Raw genomic sequence first — 17,647 nt, forward strand, 5'->3', positions numbered from 1 at the left:
GGCAGGAGGGGGCTGTGAGCTTTGAAACACCCTGGAAAGGAAAGGGGAAAGGGGAGGTTTAGAGTCCCTGGGGGTGGGGCGGGAGGATGGGGTGCCCTCTAATCATCTTTAGCGTGCACCCCCACCTTGTTCTACATACGTACCGCCCACCCGCCAGGTGCACAGGACCTTTCTTTACAGTTTACAAAGCTTTAGAGACACCTCTAACGGAGTGGCCGACACTGAGCACTGACAGCGCTAGGCACTGCCCCTACGAGTTTACAGGAAAGCAAGGAAAACACCTGTGTTACAGGTGAGAAACGGGTATCGAGGTGAGATCTTGGCAGTCATTCAGTCCCTTCTCAGGTGTGAGCACAGCCAAGTTGTTTCTGCTTGAGGGACAAAGACACTGGCTGAGCTCTGTTAAGTGGATTTGTTTAGTGTTTACCCAAGCAGAAAGTAAAAATATGGTTCCTGCTTACAAGGAGTTTTAAGCTTCATTTTTTTTCCCCATGAGAGTTTGTTGCCCTCAAAAGTTCAGAGTCAAGTGGGGCAGTTTGTATGGGTCACAGTTCGTTGCCTTAATAAAGGAATGTACAAACTCAGTAGGGCGACCAATGACTTGAGCCTGCCTGGAAACAGTGGCTGGGAAGCAGGGGTGAAAAAAGCAGGAACGCCAAGGAACCTATTGACAAGGGGGTGCATGGTGACTGGCTTACAATTTCCTCCCTTCTTTCCACTTACTAAGCTACTAAGATGTGCCAGCCGAGTCTTGGAGCTGGGTATTCGGCTGTGAACAAGATCCACACATTTTTTGCCTTCAAGGAGCTGAGTGTAGTCGCGGAGACTGGTAAATTGCAGGCAGTATGACACCGGCAACATTAGGAGAATTAGGATGTGCTGTGGGAACCTGGAGGTGGGGCATCAAATGTCCTCCATATTTGAGGTGAGATGGGGGCCGTGCGAGAGAGAACCTCTGGAGGTGAAAATAGCCTAAACCGAGAAAAGAAGAGTAGAAGTTACTCAGTGGGGCTCCAGAGGAGGGAGAGCCCCTTGCTTGGTTGGGCATTGGAGTTCTCTGAGGGGCATTAGTAGATGGGTTTTAATAATGTAAAGTGTTCAGATGAGAAAGGAGATGAGCCCAAAGATAGACCTGGAGGTGGGGAAATCTAGGCCTATACTGAGAGGACATTGCATAGATAATTTCGGTTGGAGTGGGGACTTGATGAGTAGCCCTTTATCTTAACCCTGATTGTGTCCTTGGGTGATATACCCCTCTGTCTCACCACTGGAACTGAGAGCACCTTGTGGTCAGGTGTGTCTTTCATCTTGGAGTCTTTATTGTCCAGGCCAAGAGTGGTCTCTGGATTTTGGGAGAGTTGAATGGTTTTAGATAAGGTTGGAAAAACCATATTCTTCAAGACCTGTGAATATTATCTGAGAAGTTTGTATTTTACTCCTTGGGAGGCAAGTGTCCATTGAAGGCCTTTATGATACCATCAGACCTGTGTTCGAGGAAGCTTAGGCTGACCTTGGCAGGCTAAGGATTGCAAGGCAAAAATGTGGAGGGCAGGGAGATTGTTTAGGAGACTATCCTGAGATGATAAAGATACAAGTTAGGATGGTAGTCATAGGAACAGAGGGTGGGGCCAATAGGGAGCAGTCTCAAGGGAAGAGTTGATGAGTTTGTGCTCACCTGGGTTTAAGAAATGAATGAAAGGGATGTGGAAAGTCAGACTGACAGAAGTATATATGTACAGAAATGGGGAACTTTGGGGGTGTGGAAGGAGAGCTAGCTGGAGAAAAAAATAAAGAGCTCCACTTTAGGCAGGCTGAATTGGAAGTGATGATGAGTTGTCTACATGGAAATATCTAGGAACCAGGACAGATTTGCTGCAATAGCCTAAATGTCTGGTTCACATAGTCAAAACTGTGAACCTAACTCACTGTTCAAGCTTCTTGCCTCCTGCTCTTGAGCTGCTTTAGGTTCTCACCTTTGGAGAGTGGTTGACCTCTCTTACTTCTCTATCTTGCTTCCTCACTAACTCCTCCTGCCCTCTTCCCCATGCAGACTGTGGCTTCCGACACACTGATCCGTGTTGGCAGAGGGAGGGTTAAGAGTAGAGACAGGCAGGAAAGGTTCCCTTGTTATAAGGCATTATTATTCTCTGAGCCCAACAGAAGTTTGTAGCTGACTCTCTGCTCCATGTGCTGCTTCTGTGGGTCTTTTACCTGCAGTTCCCTTGACCCAGGTGGTTGCAGCTCAGTCTTGCTCCTGTCAATTGCTCCCTCAGCCCCTGGTTTCTGGGATCCCCCACTACCTGTCTCTCCCATTTCTCCATTGTTTCTCTAAGTGGTTCTCCTGGACAAAGTGCCTTTAAGATGGCTTCTGTGCTGCCTGGCCTGTATCTGGTCTATAGGAAACACTTCTGCATCCTTTGCCTCAACAAATTCTGGGGGGTGCAGGCTGTTTTAAGTGCAGCTTCCTCTCCTTGCTTTGCTAGCAGCTGGCAAGCCTCCAACCTTTATTTTAAAACTTTTTTTTTGTTTATTAATTTTTTAAATTAAGGTATCATTGATGTACAATCTTATGAAGGTTTCATAAGAACAGCACTGTGGTTTCAATATTCACCAATATTGTCAAGTCCTCACCCCATTGCAGTTACTGTCTATGAGTGTAGTAAGATGCTATAGAGTTATTACTTGTTTTCTCTGTGCTATATAGCCTTCCCTATGACCCTTAATCTTCTCCCTCCCTCCTCGCCCACCCTCCCCAGTCCCTTCTCTTTGGTAACCACTAGTCCCTTCTTGGAGTCTGTGAGTCTGCTGCTGTTTTTGTTCGTTGAGTTTTACTTTGTTATACTACACAAATGAGTGAAATCATTTGGTATTTGTCTTTCTCTGCCTGGCTTATTTCACTGAGCATAATACCCTCTAGTTCCATCCATGTTGCAAATGGTAGGATTTGTTTTTTTCTTATGGCTGAATAATATTCCATTGTGTATATGTACCACATCTTCTTTATCTATTTTGTTTATTCTCTCGAAGAACCAGCTCTTGGATTCATTGATTTTTTCTACTGTTTTATTCTTCTCAATTTTATTTATTTATTCTCTGATCTTTATTATGTCCCTCCTTCTGCTGACCTTAGGACTCATTTGTTCTTCTTTTTCCAATTTCGATAATTGTGACATTAGACTATTCATTTGGGATTGTTCTTCCTTCTTTAAATATGCCTGAATTGCTATATACTGTGCTCTTAAGACTGCTTTCGCTGCATCCCACAGAAGTTGGGGCTTGGTAGTGTTGTTGTCATTTGTTTCCATATATTGCTGGATCTCCATTTTAATTTGGTCGTTGATCCATTGATTATTTCGGAGCATGTTGTTAAGCCTCCATGTGTTTGTGAGCCTTTTTGCTTTCTTTGTACAATTTATTTCTAGTTTTATACCTTTGTGGTCTGAAAAGTTGGTTGGTAGAATTTCAGTCTTTTGGAATTTTCTGAGGCTCTTTTTGTGGCCTAGTATGTGGTCTGTTCAGGAGAATGTTCCATTTGCACTTGAGAAGAATGTACATCCTGTTGCTTTTGGGTATAGAGTTCTATAGATGTCTATTAGGTCCATCTGTTCTAGTGTGTTGTTCAGTGCTTCTGTGTCCTTACTTATTTTCTGTCTGGTAGATCTGTCCTTTGGAGTAAGTTGTGTGTTGAAGTCTCCCAAAATGAATGCACTGCATTCTGTTTCCTCCTTTAATTCTGTTAGTATTTGTTTCACATATGTTGGTGCTCCTGTATTGGGTGCATATATATTTATAATGGTTATATCCTCTTGTTGGACTGAGCCTGTTATCATTATGTAATGTCCTTCTTTATCTCTTGTTACTTTCTTTGTTTTGAAGTCTATTTTGTCTGATACTAGTACTGCAACACCTGCTTTTTTCTCCCTGTTGTTTGCATGAAATATCTTTTTTCATCCCTTGACTTTTAATCTGTGCATGTCTTTGGGTTTGAGGTAGCATATAGATGGGTCTTGCTTTTTTATCCATTCTATTACTCTGTGTCTTTTTATTGGTGCATTCAGTCCATTTACATTTAGGGTGATTATTGAAAGATATGTACTTATTGCCATTGTAGGCTTTAAGTTTGTGGTTACCAAAGGTTTAAGATTAGCTTCTTTACTATCTTAGTGTCTAACTTAACTTGCTTATTGAGGTATTATAAACACTGTCTGATGATTCTTTATTTCTCTCCCTTCTTATTCCTTCTCCTCCATTCTTCATATGTTGGGTGTTTTTGTTCTGTGCTCTTTTTAGGAGTGCTCCCATCTAGAGCAGTCCCTCTAAGATACCCTGTAGAGGTGGTTTGTGGGAGGCAAATTCCCTCAACTTTGCTTGTCTGGGAATTGGTTAATCCCTCCTTCATATTTAAATGATAATTGTGCTGGATACAGTATCCTTGGTTCAAGGCCCTTCTGTTTCATTGCTTTAAATATATCATGCCATTCTCTTCTGGCCTGTAAGGTTGAGAAGTCTGATGATAGCCTGATGGTTTTCCTTTGTAGGTGACCTTTTTTTTCTCTCTGGATGCCTTTAATACTGTGTCCTTGTCTTTGATCTTTGCCATTTTAATTATTATGTGCCTTGGTGTTGCCCTCCTTGGGTCCCTTGTCATGGGAGTTCTGTGTGCTTCCGTGGTCTGAGAGGCCATTTCCTCCCCCAGTTTGGGGAAGTTTTCAGCAATTATTTCTTCAAAGACATTTGCTGTCCCTTTTTCTCTCTCTTCCTCTTCTGGTACTCCTATAATGTGAATATTGTTCCGTTTCGATTGGTCACACCATTCTCTTAATATTCTTTCATTTCTGGAGATCCTTTTATCTCTCTCTGCATCAGCTTCTCTGCGTTCCTGTTCTCTGATTTCTAATCCATTAATGGTCTCTTGCATCTCTTCCATTCTGCTTTGAAGTCCTTCCAGAGATTGTTTTATTTCTGTATTCTCCCTCCTTAGCTCTTGCATATTTCTCTGCAAGTCCATCATCATGGTTATGACTTTTATTTTGAATTCTTTTTTAGGAAAATTGGTTAAATCTATCTTCCCAGATTCCTTCTCAGGGGAGGATGTAGAGGATGTCTGGGTTAGTCTGGTCTGGATCAAATTTTTCTACCTTTTCATGTTGATAGATGCAGTGGTATGCTGTTGGCTTGTCTGTCAGCTGGGAGAACCAAGACCCTTTCCACTTGCTCTTGGTTTTTCTTTCCTGGGACAATGGCGACCCCCTAGCAGCTTGTTTTGGCGGGTCTCTGTTTCTTGCCCAGCCACTATGGAGGAAGCTCCCTTGCTGTGGGCTTGGCCAGCCTCAGGCTGCTGCTCTGCTATGGCGGGGCTGCTCTGGAGGGGGAATGGGCGTGGGGCTGTTATCGCCATGAGGGGTCTCAGAGCTGCACTGCAGCCCAGGGGGTTAGGGTGCCCGGAGTTCCCCGGGATCCCCAGCTTCTGGGCTAAGTGTCCCAGGATGCTTCCATCCAGCTGTGGGGTCCCTGTCCCTTTAAGACTTTCAAAAAGCACTCGCTTTTCTTTGTCCCAGGGGTGTCGGCTGCAGGGACCCGCTCGCAGGTTTTACTGTCCATTTCGCTAGTTTCCTGCACTCCTCGCACCATGTGTCTGTACTCTGGTGCAGATGGCTAGGGCTGGGTGTTTAGCAGTCCTGGGCTCCCTCTCCCTCGCAGCTCCAACTCCTCTCCTCCTGCCAGGAGCTGGGGTGAGGGGCACTTGGGTCCTGCTGGTCCGCAGCTTGTATCTTACCCCCTTTGCGAGGCGCTGGGTTCTCACAGGTGTAGATGTAGCCTGGCTGTTGTCCTGTATCTTCTGGTCTCTCTTTTAGGGATAGTTGTATTTGTTGTATTTCCAAAAATATATATGTTTTGGGGAGGAGATTCCCACTGTCCTACTCATGCTGCCATCTTGGCTCTGCCCTCCCTTCTTGCTTTTTACCAGCAGGTGAGGGGCAGCTGTTGTTTGACCAGGGAGAGTGCCCTCCTTGGGAAGGAGAGCAGTCTGAAGGACTTGATCCCTGGGACTGGATTTTTCCCTGATGCCCAGAGACAGTCAGTGAATAAAGAGGTGGGGGTTGTAATGGGGGAAAGTGAATGGGAGCTTGAAGATGGGCTCTGAGGCACAGGCCAGATGGTTAGGGGCCAGCTACTAGGTTGGCTTAATGAACTGGGACTAGATGCAAAGCCCATTCTATCTCCCCTATACTCACCACCTCCAAAATGGTCTGGGGACAGGGCTTTCAGAGGTAGAGGACCTGGGACCTAACTGAGAGAGGAGTGAGGAGGTCTTTAGGAGGTGTCTCCATGTGGCATCTGTATGTATGGCATCAGGTTCCCATTGGTGAAAGCAGGAACAGTGACTGACAATGTATTGTTCAGCATGTGGTTATTGAGCCCTACTCTGCAGCAGATATCCTGAGTACCAGATAAGGATGCAGCAGTGAAAGGACAAGATCCCTGTCCTTACAACCCAGACATCCTAGTGCAGGGAGATTGCCAGTGAAGCAAACAAACGAGCATGATAATGGCAGATAATGGCAAGAGAAGTGAAGACAAACTCATATTTTGAAAAGATGGCCCCAACTGCCTGTGGAGATGAGATTGTAGGGAGAAAGCAAGCAAGAGGTCTAGCTGCACGGTACGGCATCATCAGGAGAGATGTGAGTGGGCTAGGGCATTAGCCTGGAGATGGAGAGGTGGATGGCTTTGGAATATATTTAGGTAGTGGAGCTGATAGATTGCATGTTCAGGGCTGTGGGAAGGAGGGATTTGGGATGTGGACTTGAGTACTTAGGTGCTGTATCGAGACTGGGAAGACTAAAAAGCCAAACAGGTATTGGTGTGGGCCTGTGTGAATTAAAGTTGTATCTTGGCCATGTTATAATTGAGATGCCCATCAGACATCTAGGTGGAGTCTGGATGCTCAGTAGAGAGGTCAAGCAGGGCCACAGTTTGGGGCTCATTGGTCTCCAAATGGTATTGAAGGTGCTAGACTCTAGATCTGAGAGTAGTGGGGGTTCTCAACTAGCAGTGACTTTGCCTCCTTCTAGGGGATATTTGGCAATGTCTGGAGAGATTTTTGGTTGGTACAGCTGGGTGGGAGGCAGGTTTGTTCCTAGATGCTGTTTAAACACCTTACCATGTGCAGGGCAGCTCCCTCCCCTGCCAACAAAGGATTCTATGGCCCCAAATGTCATGGGTATGGAGGTTGAGAAGGCCTGTCCTAGAGTGAGAGTGTAGATGGAGAAGAGATGACTGTGCTCAAGGCATTCTACATGAAGAGTAGAGCTTTCCGCAAAGAAGCCGGAGCAGGTCTTGTCTGAGAGGTTGTAGGGAAGCCTGGACAGTTGGAAGGAGTGCTCAGCAGGGTTAAATGCTAAGATGCTCCATTGTTTGAGCCCAGAGAGTAGTGACTAATGGCTTAGGCAACATGGACATTGTTGATGACCTTGCCAAGAGCAGTTTCTTTGGTTGGATGGGGTTAGAAGTGCCAAGGGAGAAGGTTGTGCTAATAGCCAACACTTACTCAGCATATCCTCTCTGCTCAGAATGCCGTACATTTGGAATTTCATTATTCTACACAAAACAGGCATGTACCATTATCCTCATTTTACAGAAGTGGCAATACCATTATTGCCCCTATTTTACAGGTGGAAACAGGTATAGAGAGGCTAATTACTCCCCAAGGTCGGGCAGTGGACAGTAAGTAGATAGTGGAGTTTCAGACCTACAGAGTTTGGAGGTGAGGAAGCAGAGACAGTGAGTCAACACCAGCCCTGGGAGAATTCTTGCTCTTGGGAACAGTCAGGAGCAAGGATGTTTGCATGTCAGTAGGAGCCATCCATTGGAGGCTGACATTCATGACGCTGGAGGAGGTGAGAAGGATCCAGGGCTGGTGTCCAGGTTTGGCCTTTCGCAGGAATGTTGTGCTCGTAACACTGAAGTGGATGAATCCCAACTGTTTTGGGCAAGATTACCCCTGGATTCAACTTCTTTTCCACCTTCCTGTGTTCTCCAGAGGCCTGCTGGGTAGCTCTTTGTAGTTCCCACCCCTGCTAAAAGGTCACCTCCCTGCAGGAAGCTGCTACACAGACCCAGCCCTTGCCCCTCAGTGTCCTTGGGGCACCAGAGGCAATCGTGCACAGGAGTGCATGTATCAGGCGCTGGCCCGCACTCAGGAGGCAGAGCCCAGGCTGGTGGGGCAGTCAGCACCACTTCCCAACACTGACCATCATGGTCCTTGTCATAAGACTACAAGGCCTCTCACAAGGGGACTCGGGTTGGCCTCCCCAGGGTCTTGTCACTCTCCCCCTGCTGTGGCCACACCAGGCTCCTCTGACCTCTCTCAGGTACTGAATATGCTCACCTTCCTTACCCTCTCTCCCTCCTCTACCTGACCAAGTCCTGCCTGGCCTCCCAGCTTATCTCAGCCTCACATCTCAGGCAGCCCTTCTCTGAGGCCCTCCTGTTAGCTACTGGATGTTGGCTCTTTTATAGTGCTTTTCAACCTTTAAGCATTTTTGGTCCAATGTCTGCATTCTATGCTAGCCGTAGCCTTCATGAGGTGGGTGTAGTTTACTAATTATTTCCAGTGCCTGGCATACAGTAGGTTCTCAGTAGTAACTTGCTGAAAGAAGAAATGAATTGGTGACTATTTTATAGCCTCCTTGGTGGTGTTGTGGTTCAGATATATTGTGTTCAATATTTTCTCTTCTGCAAACATTTCACTACAAAATTCTGAAGCTTTCTCGATCACTTTCATGATTACTGTCATCTTTGTTTGAAAGTGCGTGAAGAGTTTAATTCAGTGTCTTTGTGACCATTCATTTAAAACAGAAAGAGGTACTAAACCTATGCATTATTGATTCTTCCCAATAGGATGACTGGTTTGGTTTTGTGTGAACCAATAGAGCTGTACAACATCTTGAATCAAGTCACAAAACTCTCCAGATTGACTGAACCCAATTATCTCTGTTTATTGGGTGAGTACTTAAAAAAGTATGTTGTAGACAATTTCCTTCAGAGATTACTTTCGATGAATCAACAAACTTAAATGACTTTAGAAAACCATTAAACTCACTGCACATAACTCAAAATGCTGCTACTGTCACATTACTTGGAAATCATTCTAGATTAAATTTAGAGGAAAATTCCTGGAAGACTTATGTTCTGAGTCCTCTTGTTATTGTTTGAATAAAATATTTTAAATACCCAGCAAATATATAGTAATACTAATAAATACCCATGTACTCACCACTCTAATTTAACATAATAAATAAAATGTTACACACAGATGTACCATGACTGCTTCTATATTTTTATATTTTTGTTGCATATTCAGACATCTCAAAATAATGTGTGGTTTGAACATTTACACCAAGAGTACCTTAATATACATTCTTTCTGCAAGTTTCTTTTTCTTTTTTCTTTAAAATTATATTTTTGAGATTTTTCCACCCCATGTCTAAATGTGAAGATCTAATTTATTTATTTTAAATGGTAGCTGGGATATGTGCCTGTTCCTAATCGATTGCAAGGAGTTGCTTGTATTGTGCTGCCATTGTGAACTGCACTGCGGTCAACAATTTTGAGCATCTCCCCTTGTTTGGGTACAAGAGTTTCTTTAGAATATCTACCTAGAAATGGAATTGCCAAGTATTAAATTCAGCTCCCCTACATGTTGGCAAATTGCCTTCCAAAAAGATTGTTATTAGTTTATACTCCTGTCATCAGTGTGAGAAACACACTTATAATAACTTGTTTTGTTTGCCTTTAAAATTTTTGCAACCTGGTGTGAACTTGTATTATCATGTTTTCTCCTGAATTCAAACAAAATTGTGATAAAATACACATAACATAAAATTTACCATCTTAACCATTTTTTTTAACATAAAAAGCTTTTAATGTCACAGGTACATATATGTTACTCAGAATTTTTAAAAATTTTTTATTAAGGTATGATTGATATACACTCTTATGAATGTTTCACATGAAGAAACAATATGGTTACTACATTTACCCATATTACCAAGTCCCCACCCATACCTCAATGCAGTCACTGTCCATCAGTGCAGCAAGATGCCAGAGATCCACTATGTTCCTTCTCTGCAATACACTGTTCTCCCCGTGATCCCCAACACCATGTGTCCTAAACATAATACCCCTCAGTCCCCTTTTCCCCCAGTCCCCACCTGCCCTCCCACACCCCTCCCCTTTGGTAACCACTAGTTCCTTCTTGGAGTCTCTGAGTCTGCTGCCATTTTGTTCCTTCGGTTTTGCTTCATTGTTATACTCCACAAATGAGGGAAATCATTTGGCATTTGTCTTTCTCTCCTTGGCTTCTTTCACTGAGTATAATGTTCTCCAGCTCCATCCATGTTGTTGCAAATGGTAGGATTTGTTTCTTTCTTATGGCTGAATAGTATTCCATTGTATATATGTACTATATCTTTATCCATTCATCTACTGATGGACACTTAGGTTGCTTCCATATCGTGGCTATTGTAAAAAGTGCTGCGATAAACATAGGGGTGCATATGTCCTTTTTAAATTAAATTAAATTTTTATTTTGTTATCAATCTACAATTACATGCAGAACATTATGTTTACTAGGCTCTCCCCTTCACCAAGTCCCCCCCACAATCCCTATTACAGTCACTGTCCATCAGCATAGTAAGATGCTGTAGAATCACTACTTGTCTTCTCTGTGTTGTACAGCCCTCCTCATGCCCCCCCCACATTATACATGCTAATTATAATGCCCCCTTTCTTTTTCCCTGCCCTTATCCCTCCCTTCCCACCCATCCTCCCCAGTCCCTTTCCCTTTGGTAACTATTTGTCCATTCTTGGGTTCTGTGATTCTGTTGCTGTTTTGTTCCTTCAGTTTTCCTTTGTTCTTATACTCCACGTATGAGTGAAATCATTTGGTACTTGTCCTTCTCCGCTTGGCTTATTTCACTGAGCATAATACCCTCTAGCTCCATCCATGTTGTTGCGAATGGTAGGATCTGTTTTTTTCTTATGGCTGTGTAATATTCCATTGTGTATATGTACCACATCTTCTTTATACATTCATCTACTGATGGACACTTAGGTTGCTTCCATATCTTGGCTATTGTAAATAGTGCTGCGATAAACATAGGGGTGCATCTGTCTTTTTCAAACTGGAGTGCTGTGTTCTTAGGGTAAATTCCTAGGAGTGGAATTCCTGGGTCAAATGGTATTTCTATTTTGAGCTTTTTGAGGAACCTCCATACTGCTTCCCACAATGGTTGAACTAATTTACATTCCCACCAACAGTGTAGGAGGGTTCCCCTTTCTCCACAACCTTGCCAACATTTGTTGTTGCTTGTCTTTTCGGTGGTAGAGATCCTTACTGGTGTGAGGTGATATCTCATTGTGGTTTTAATTTGCGTTTCTCTGATGACTAGCGATGAGGAGCATCTTTTCATGTGTCTGTTGGCCATCTGAATTTCTTCTTTGGAGAACTGACTCTCTTCACATCCTCTACACATTTCTTAATCGGGTTATTTGCTTTTTGTTTGTTGAGGCGCGTGAGCTCTTTATATATTTTGGGTTTCAACCCTTTATCAGATCTGTCATTTACAAATATATTCTCCCATACTGTAGGGTACCTTTTTGTTCTATTGATGGTGTCCTTTGCTATACAGAAGCTTTTCAGCTTGATATAGTCCCACTTGTTCATTTTTGCTTTTGTTTTCCTTGCCCAGGGAGATAATGTTCATGAAGAAGTCACTCATGTTTATGTCCAAGATATTTTTGCCTATGTTTTTTTCTAAGAGTTTTATGGTTTCATGACTTACATTCAGGTCTTTGATCCATTTCGGATTTACTTTTGTGTATGGGGTTAGACAGTGATCCAGTTTCATTCTCTTACATGTAGCTGTCCAGTTTTGCCAGCACCATCTTTTGAAGAGACTATCATTTCCCTATTGTATGTCCATGGCTCCTTTATCATATATTAATTAACCATATATGTTTAGGTTAATGTCTGGAGTCTCTATTCTGTTCCACTGGTCTGTGGCTCTGTTCTTGTGCCAGTACCAAATTGTCTGATTACTGTGGCTTTGTAGTAAAGCTTGAAGTTGGGGAGTGAGATCCCCCCCCCACTTTATTCTTCCTTCTCAGGATTGCTTTGGCTATTCGGGGTCTTTGGTGATTCCATATCAGTTTTTGAACTATTTGTTCCAGTTCATTGAAGAATGCTGTTGGTAATTTGATAGGGATTGCATCAAATCTGTATATTGCTTTGGGCAGGATGGCCATTTTGACGATATTAATTCTTCCTAGCCAAGAGCATGGGATGAGTTTCCATTTGTTAGTGTCCTCTTTAATTTCTCTTAAGAGTGTCTTATAGTTTTTAGGGTATAGGTCTTTCATTTCCTTGGTTAGGTTTATTCCTAGGTATTTTATTCTTTTTGATGCAATTGTGAATGGAATTGTTTTCCTGATTTCTCTTTCTATTAGTTCATTGTTAGTGTATAGGAAAGCCACAGATTTGTGTATGTTAATTTTGTATCCTGCAACTTTGCTGAATTCTGATATTAGTTCTAGTAGTTTTGGAGTGGAGTGTTTAGGGTCTTTTATGTATAATATCATGCCATCTGCAAATAGTGACAGTTTAACTTCTTCTTTATCAATTTGGATTCCTTGTATTTCTTTGTTTTGTCTAATTGCCATGGCTAGGATCTCCAGTACTATGTTGAATAACAGTGGGGAGAGTGGGCATCCCTATCTTGTACCCGATCTCAGAGGAAAAGCTTTCAGCTTCTCACTGTTCAGTCTGATGTTGGCTGTGGGTTTATCATATATGGCCTTTATTATGTTGAGGTACTTGCCCTCTATGCCCATTTTGTTGAGAGTTTTTATCATGAATGGATGTTGAATTTTGTCATGCTTTTTCAGCATCTATGGAGATGATCATGTGGTTTTTGTCCTTCTTTTTGTTGATGTGGTGGATGATGTTGATGGGTTTTCGAATGTTGTACCATCCTTGCATCCCTGAGATGAATCCCACTTGGTCATGGTGTATAATCCTCTTTATGTATTTTTGAATTCGGTTTGCTAATATTTTGTTGAGTATTTTTGCATCTACGTTCATCAGGGATATTGGTCTGTATTTTTATTTTTTGGTGGGGTCTTTGCCTGGTTTTGGTATTAGGGTGATTTTGGCTTCACAGAATGAGTTTGGAGTATTCCCTCCTCTTCTATTTTTTGGAAAACTTTAAGGAGAATGGGTATTATATCTTCTCTGTATGTCTGATAAAATTCCGAGGTAAATCCATCTGGCTCAGGAGTTTTGTTCTTGGTGCCTATGTATTTTTAAATCTGAGAACATCTTAACCATTTTTAAATATATAGGTCAGGGTTCTTTAATACATTCATAATATTGTGCAACATTATGTACCTCACCAATCCATCTCCATACCTCTTTTCATCTTGTAAGCTGTAAAACTGAAACTCTATACCCATTAAACAGTAATTCTCCTCTCCCCCACCTGTAGTCCTTTGACAATCACTGCTCTACTTTCTGCCTGTGATTATGACTGTCTTGGGACCTCATACAAGTGGAATGTTAGAATATCTGTCTCTTTGTGACTGGCTTATTTGACTTAGCATCATTATGTCCTCAAGGTTCACTGGTGTGGTAGCATATTGCAGAATTTCCTTTCTTGTTAAGGCTGCATAATATAACATAATATATGTTATATATATATAAACTAATACAATGTAAACCACATTCTGCTTATCCATTTGTCTGTCAATGGACATGTGGGTTGCTTTCATGTTTTAGCTATTGTGAATAATGCTGCTGTGAATAAAGGTATACATATATCTCTTTGAAACCCTGCTTTTATTTCTTTTGGATACATATGCAGAAATTGAATGGCTGGATCATATGGTAGTTCTATTTTTAATCCCTTGAGCATCTGTCATGTTGTTTTCCATAGCAGATACATCATTTTTTATTTCCACTAACAGTGCACCAGGGTTCCAGTTTCTCCACATCCTTATCAACACTTTAATTTTTTTGTTTTTGTGTTTGAGTAATAACCATACTAATGGGTATGAGGTGGCATCTCATTATAGTTTTGATTTGCATTTCCCTAATGATTAATGATGTTGAGCAGGTTTCCGTGTACTTATTGTCATTTGTATATCTTCTTTGGGGAAATGTCTAGTGAAGTCTTTTACCCATTTTTAATCAGTTTTTTTTCTTTTGAATGTAGGAGTTTTCTGTATATTCTGAGTACTAATCTCTTTATCAGATCTAATTTTCATAAAGTTCAGTTTGTCTGTTTTTTCTTTTGTTGCCTGTTGTTGGTGTCATAGCCAAGAAATCATTGCCAAATTCAATGTCATGAAGATTTTGCTCTATGTTTTCTTCTAAGAGTTTTATACTTTTAGGCCTTATATTTATATCACTGACCCATTTTGAGTTATTTATGTAGTATTAGATAAGGGCCAAAATTCATTCTTTTGCATGTGGATATCCAGTTTTCCCAGCACTCTTTGTTGAAAAGACTTATGTTTGTAGTCCCTTGAGAGTCCAAATGAATTTTGGAGTAGGTTTTTCTATTTCTGTAAAAAATGCCATTGGGATGTTGATAGGGACTGCATTGAATCTATAGATTGCTTTGAGTAGTATTCACATCTTAACACATTAAGTCTTCCAATCTATGAACACAGAATGTTTTCCTATTCATTTGTCTCTTAAATTTCTTTCAGCAACATTTTAAAGTGTTCAAATCATTTATCTCCTCAGTTAAGATAATTCTTAAGAATTTTATTCCTTCTGATACCATTGAAAATGAAATTGTTTCCTTAATTTCCTCATCACATCATTCTTGTTAATGTATAGAAATATAACTGGTTTGTTTTGTATGTTGATTTTGTATATTGCCACTTTTCTAAATTAATTCTAACAGTTTTTTTGGTGGAATCTTGAGGAATTTTTACATATAAAATCATATTTGCATGATTTTCCTTCTTCCTTTACAATTTAGATACCCTTTATTTATTTTTCTTGCCTAATTGCTCTGGTATGTATGAATATTATTGATTTTTTCTGTTTTGCTTTTTTTTTTTTTTTTTTTTGAGAGGGCATCTCCCATATTTATTGATCAAATGGTTGTTAACAACAATAAAATTCAGTATAGGGGAGTCAATGCTCAATGTACAATCATTAATCCGTCTCAAGCCTAATTCTCGTCAGTCTCCAATCTTCTGAAGCATAACGAACAAGTTCTTACATGGTGAACGAATTCTTACATAGTGAATAAATTCTTACATGGTGAACAGTACAAGGGCATTCATCACAGAAACTTTCGGTTTTGATCACGCATTATGAACTATAAACAATCAGGTCAAATATGAATATTCGTTTGATTTTTATACTTGATTTATATTTTGATCCCACATTTCTCCCTTTATTATTATTATTATTATTTTTATTTTTATTTTTATTTATTATTTTTTTTTGAGAGGGCATCTCTCATATTTATTGATCAAATGGTTGTTAACAACAATAAAATTCAGTATAGGGGGGTCAACGCTCAATGTACAATCATTAATCCATCTCAAGCCTAATTCTCGTCAGTCTCCAATCTTCTGAAGCATAACGAACAAGTTCTTACATGGTGAACGAATTCTTACATAGTGAATAAATTCTTACATGGTGAACAGTACAAGGGCATTCATCACAGAAACTTTCGGTTTTGATCATGCAATATGACCTATAAACAATCAGGTCAAATATGAATAATCGTTTGATTTTTGTACTTGATCTATATGTTGATCCCACATTTCTCCTACTATTATTATTATTTTTATTTTTAATAAAATGCTGAAGTGGTAGGTAGATGCAAGATAAAGGTAGAAAACATAGTTTAGTGCTGTAAGAGGGCAAATGTAGATGATCAGGTGTGTGCCTATGGACTAAGTATTAATCCAAGCTAGACAAGGGCAGCAAAACATCCACGGATGCAGAAGATTTTTCTCAAAGCAGGGGGGATGAGGTTCTGAGCCTCACCTCTGTTGATCCCCAGTTTCTCACCTGATGGCCCCCCTGCGACTGTGCCTGTCTTAGGTTGTTCTTCCCTTGAGGAATCTTACCCGTCTCTGGCTAACCAGTCATCTTCCGGGGCCATACAGGGAAATGTAAAGTTGGTAAGTGAGAGAGAAGCCATATTGTTTGAAAAGGTTAGCTTTTTACTTCTTTGCAGATTTATGCCCTGTGGCTTCTATGCCCAGCACTTGTCTCGAGGTATCTTTACCACCTGGAGGAATTATGATACTCGGTAAATTCGATATGAGGCACGAATTCTATTTAAGGGTTGTAATTAGGAAGGAAGAAGAAAAGCTAAAGAGGTAGCATATGAAAGAAAACATGGGAGGATTGATTATTTCTTTGACATATCTTCTTCTAGAGTACCTTAAGTATGTATAGGTTTTAAACTACTAATTTGCACACACATATTAACATAATAGGAATACGGTGACATAAACAAAGCAAATCTATAATTACCATCCATCTCCAGTGAAGCCAAGAAAACCATTTAGGCACCCTAGGCATTTGTGAAAATTTGTCTATGATATGATGGATATTGTCCTACTGTACTTGAACAGTCTGAGAAAAATCAGACAAATTAAAGCAGCCCATTTCTGGGATCTGTTCACATCCCATATGTTCTTTTAACCGTAGATAGTCTGTAGTCATAAGATTTTGGAGTGCTACAACTTGCACCCCTCCCAACTCCTGGTTGAGTTCCAACACTACAGATGGGGTCAAATTCGTTGTCTCACTGTATGCACATGCCAGCCTAGACATCTCCCTCCTCATTCCAATGGCAAGTCCAGGAAACGGTGGGGGTGGATGCAGCCACAACCGCAGCATTGCCCGGATCCCTGTGGAGGCTTTTTGATGATCATCCCCCGGCACGAGTCCTCCAGAGAGTGCTGATGCCAGAAGCTTCTCCTCATATCGTATCTTAGTTCATTTTCTGGGTATCCAAGCTAGGCCTTGATCTTCTGCATAGAAACAAACAGACCCTTTGCCCACACTTTGACATGCCCTCTATACCACTGTGCAGAACTCATTGGAGGTCAGCACACAGGGACTGCCCTTTTTTTTTTTTTTTTATTAAGAGAAAGGAATATTATCAGAAAAGAGTACCTCCATAGCTGATCATCTGACACCCTTTAAGTGATCAACATTAAGGATATTTAAAGCATGCGTTGATCTTTGATTTACCAATAGTTTTATCCTATCAAGGAGTAATCCCCCTTTTCTTTCTTTCTTTCTTTTTTTTTTTTAATCTTTAATCTACACTTACATGAAGAGTACTATGTTTACTATGCTCTCCCCTATATCAGGTCCCCCCTAACAACCACATTACGGTTACTGTCCATCAGCTTAGCAAAATGTTGTAGAATCCCTGCTTGTCATCTCTATGTTGTGCAGCCCACCCTCCCCTTTCTCCCTCACCCCCCATGCATGCTAATCTTAATACCCTCCTTCTTCTCCCCCCCCACCCTTATCCCTCCCTGCCCACCCATCCTCCCCAGTTCCTTTCCCTTTGGTACCTGTTAGTCCATTTTT

At 41.2% G+C, this 17,647-nt stretch overlaps 1 protein-coding gene across 9 annotated transcripts in view; it reads left to right on the plus strand.

Moving 5' to 3' along the window:
- STYXL1 (serine/threonine/tyrosine interacting like 1) overlaps nucleotides 1-17,647 on the plus strand; it is a 76,092-nt gene that overhangs the window by 394 nt on the left and 58,051 nt on the right. For 3 of the 9 annotated variants that reach the window (XM_037002648.2, XM_037002651.2, XM_037002653.2), the window contains exon 2: nucleotides 8,905-9,008. The exons of 3 other annotated variants lie outside the window; for them this stretch is intronic. In XM_037002648.2, coding sequence (XP_036858543.1) covers nucleotides 8,906-9,008 — 103 coding nt within the window. In that variant the 5' untranslated portion in view covers nucleotide 8,905. Of the gene's footprint in view, nucleotides 1-157; nucleotides 293-7,753; nucleotides 7,902-8,904; nucleotides 9,009-17,647 lie in introns of those variants that run through there. 3 more of the 9 variants (XM_037002649.2, XM_073215178.1, XM_037002650.2) reach the window with 2 other exon arrangements.

The sequence above is a fragment of the Manis javanica genome, chromosome 10, assembly GCF_040802235.1.
Source record: "Manis javanica isolate MJ-LG chromosome 10, MJ_LKY, whole genome shotgun sequence".
NCBI classification, from domain to species: Eukaryota; Metazoa; Chordata; class Mammalia; order Pholidota; family Manidae; genus Manis; species Manis javanica.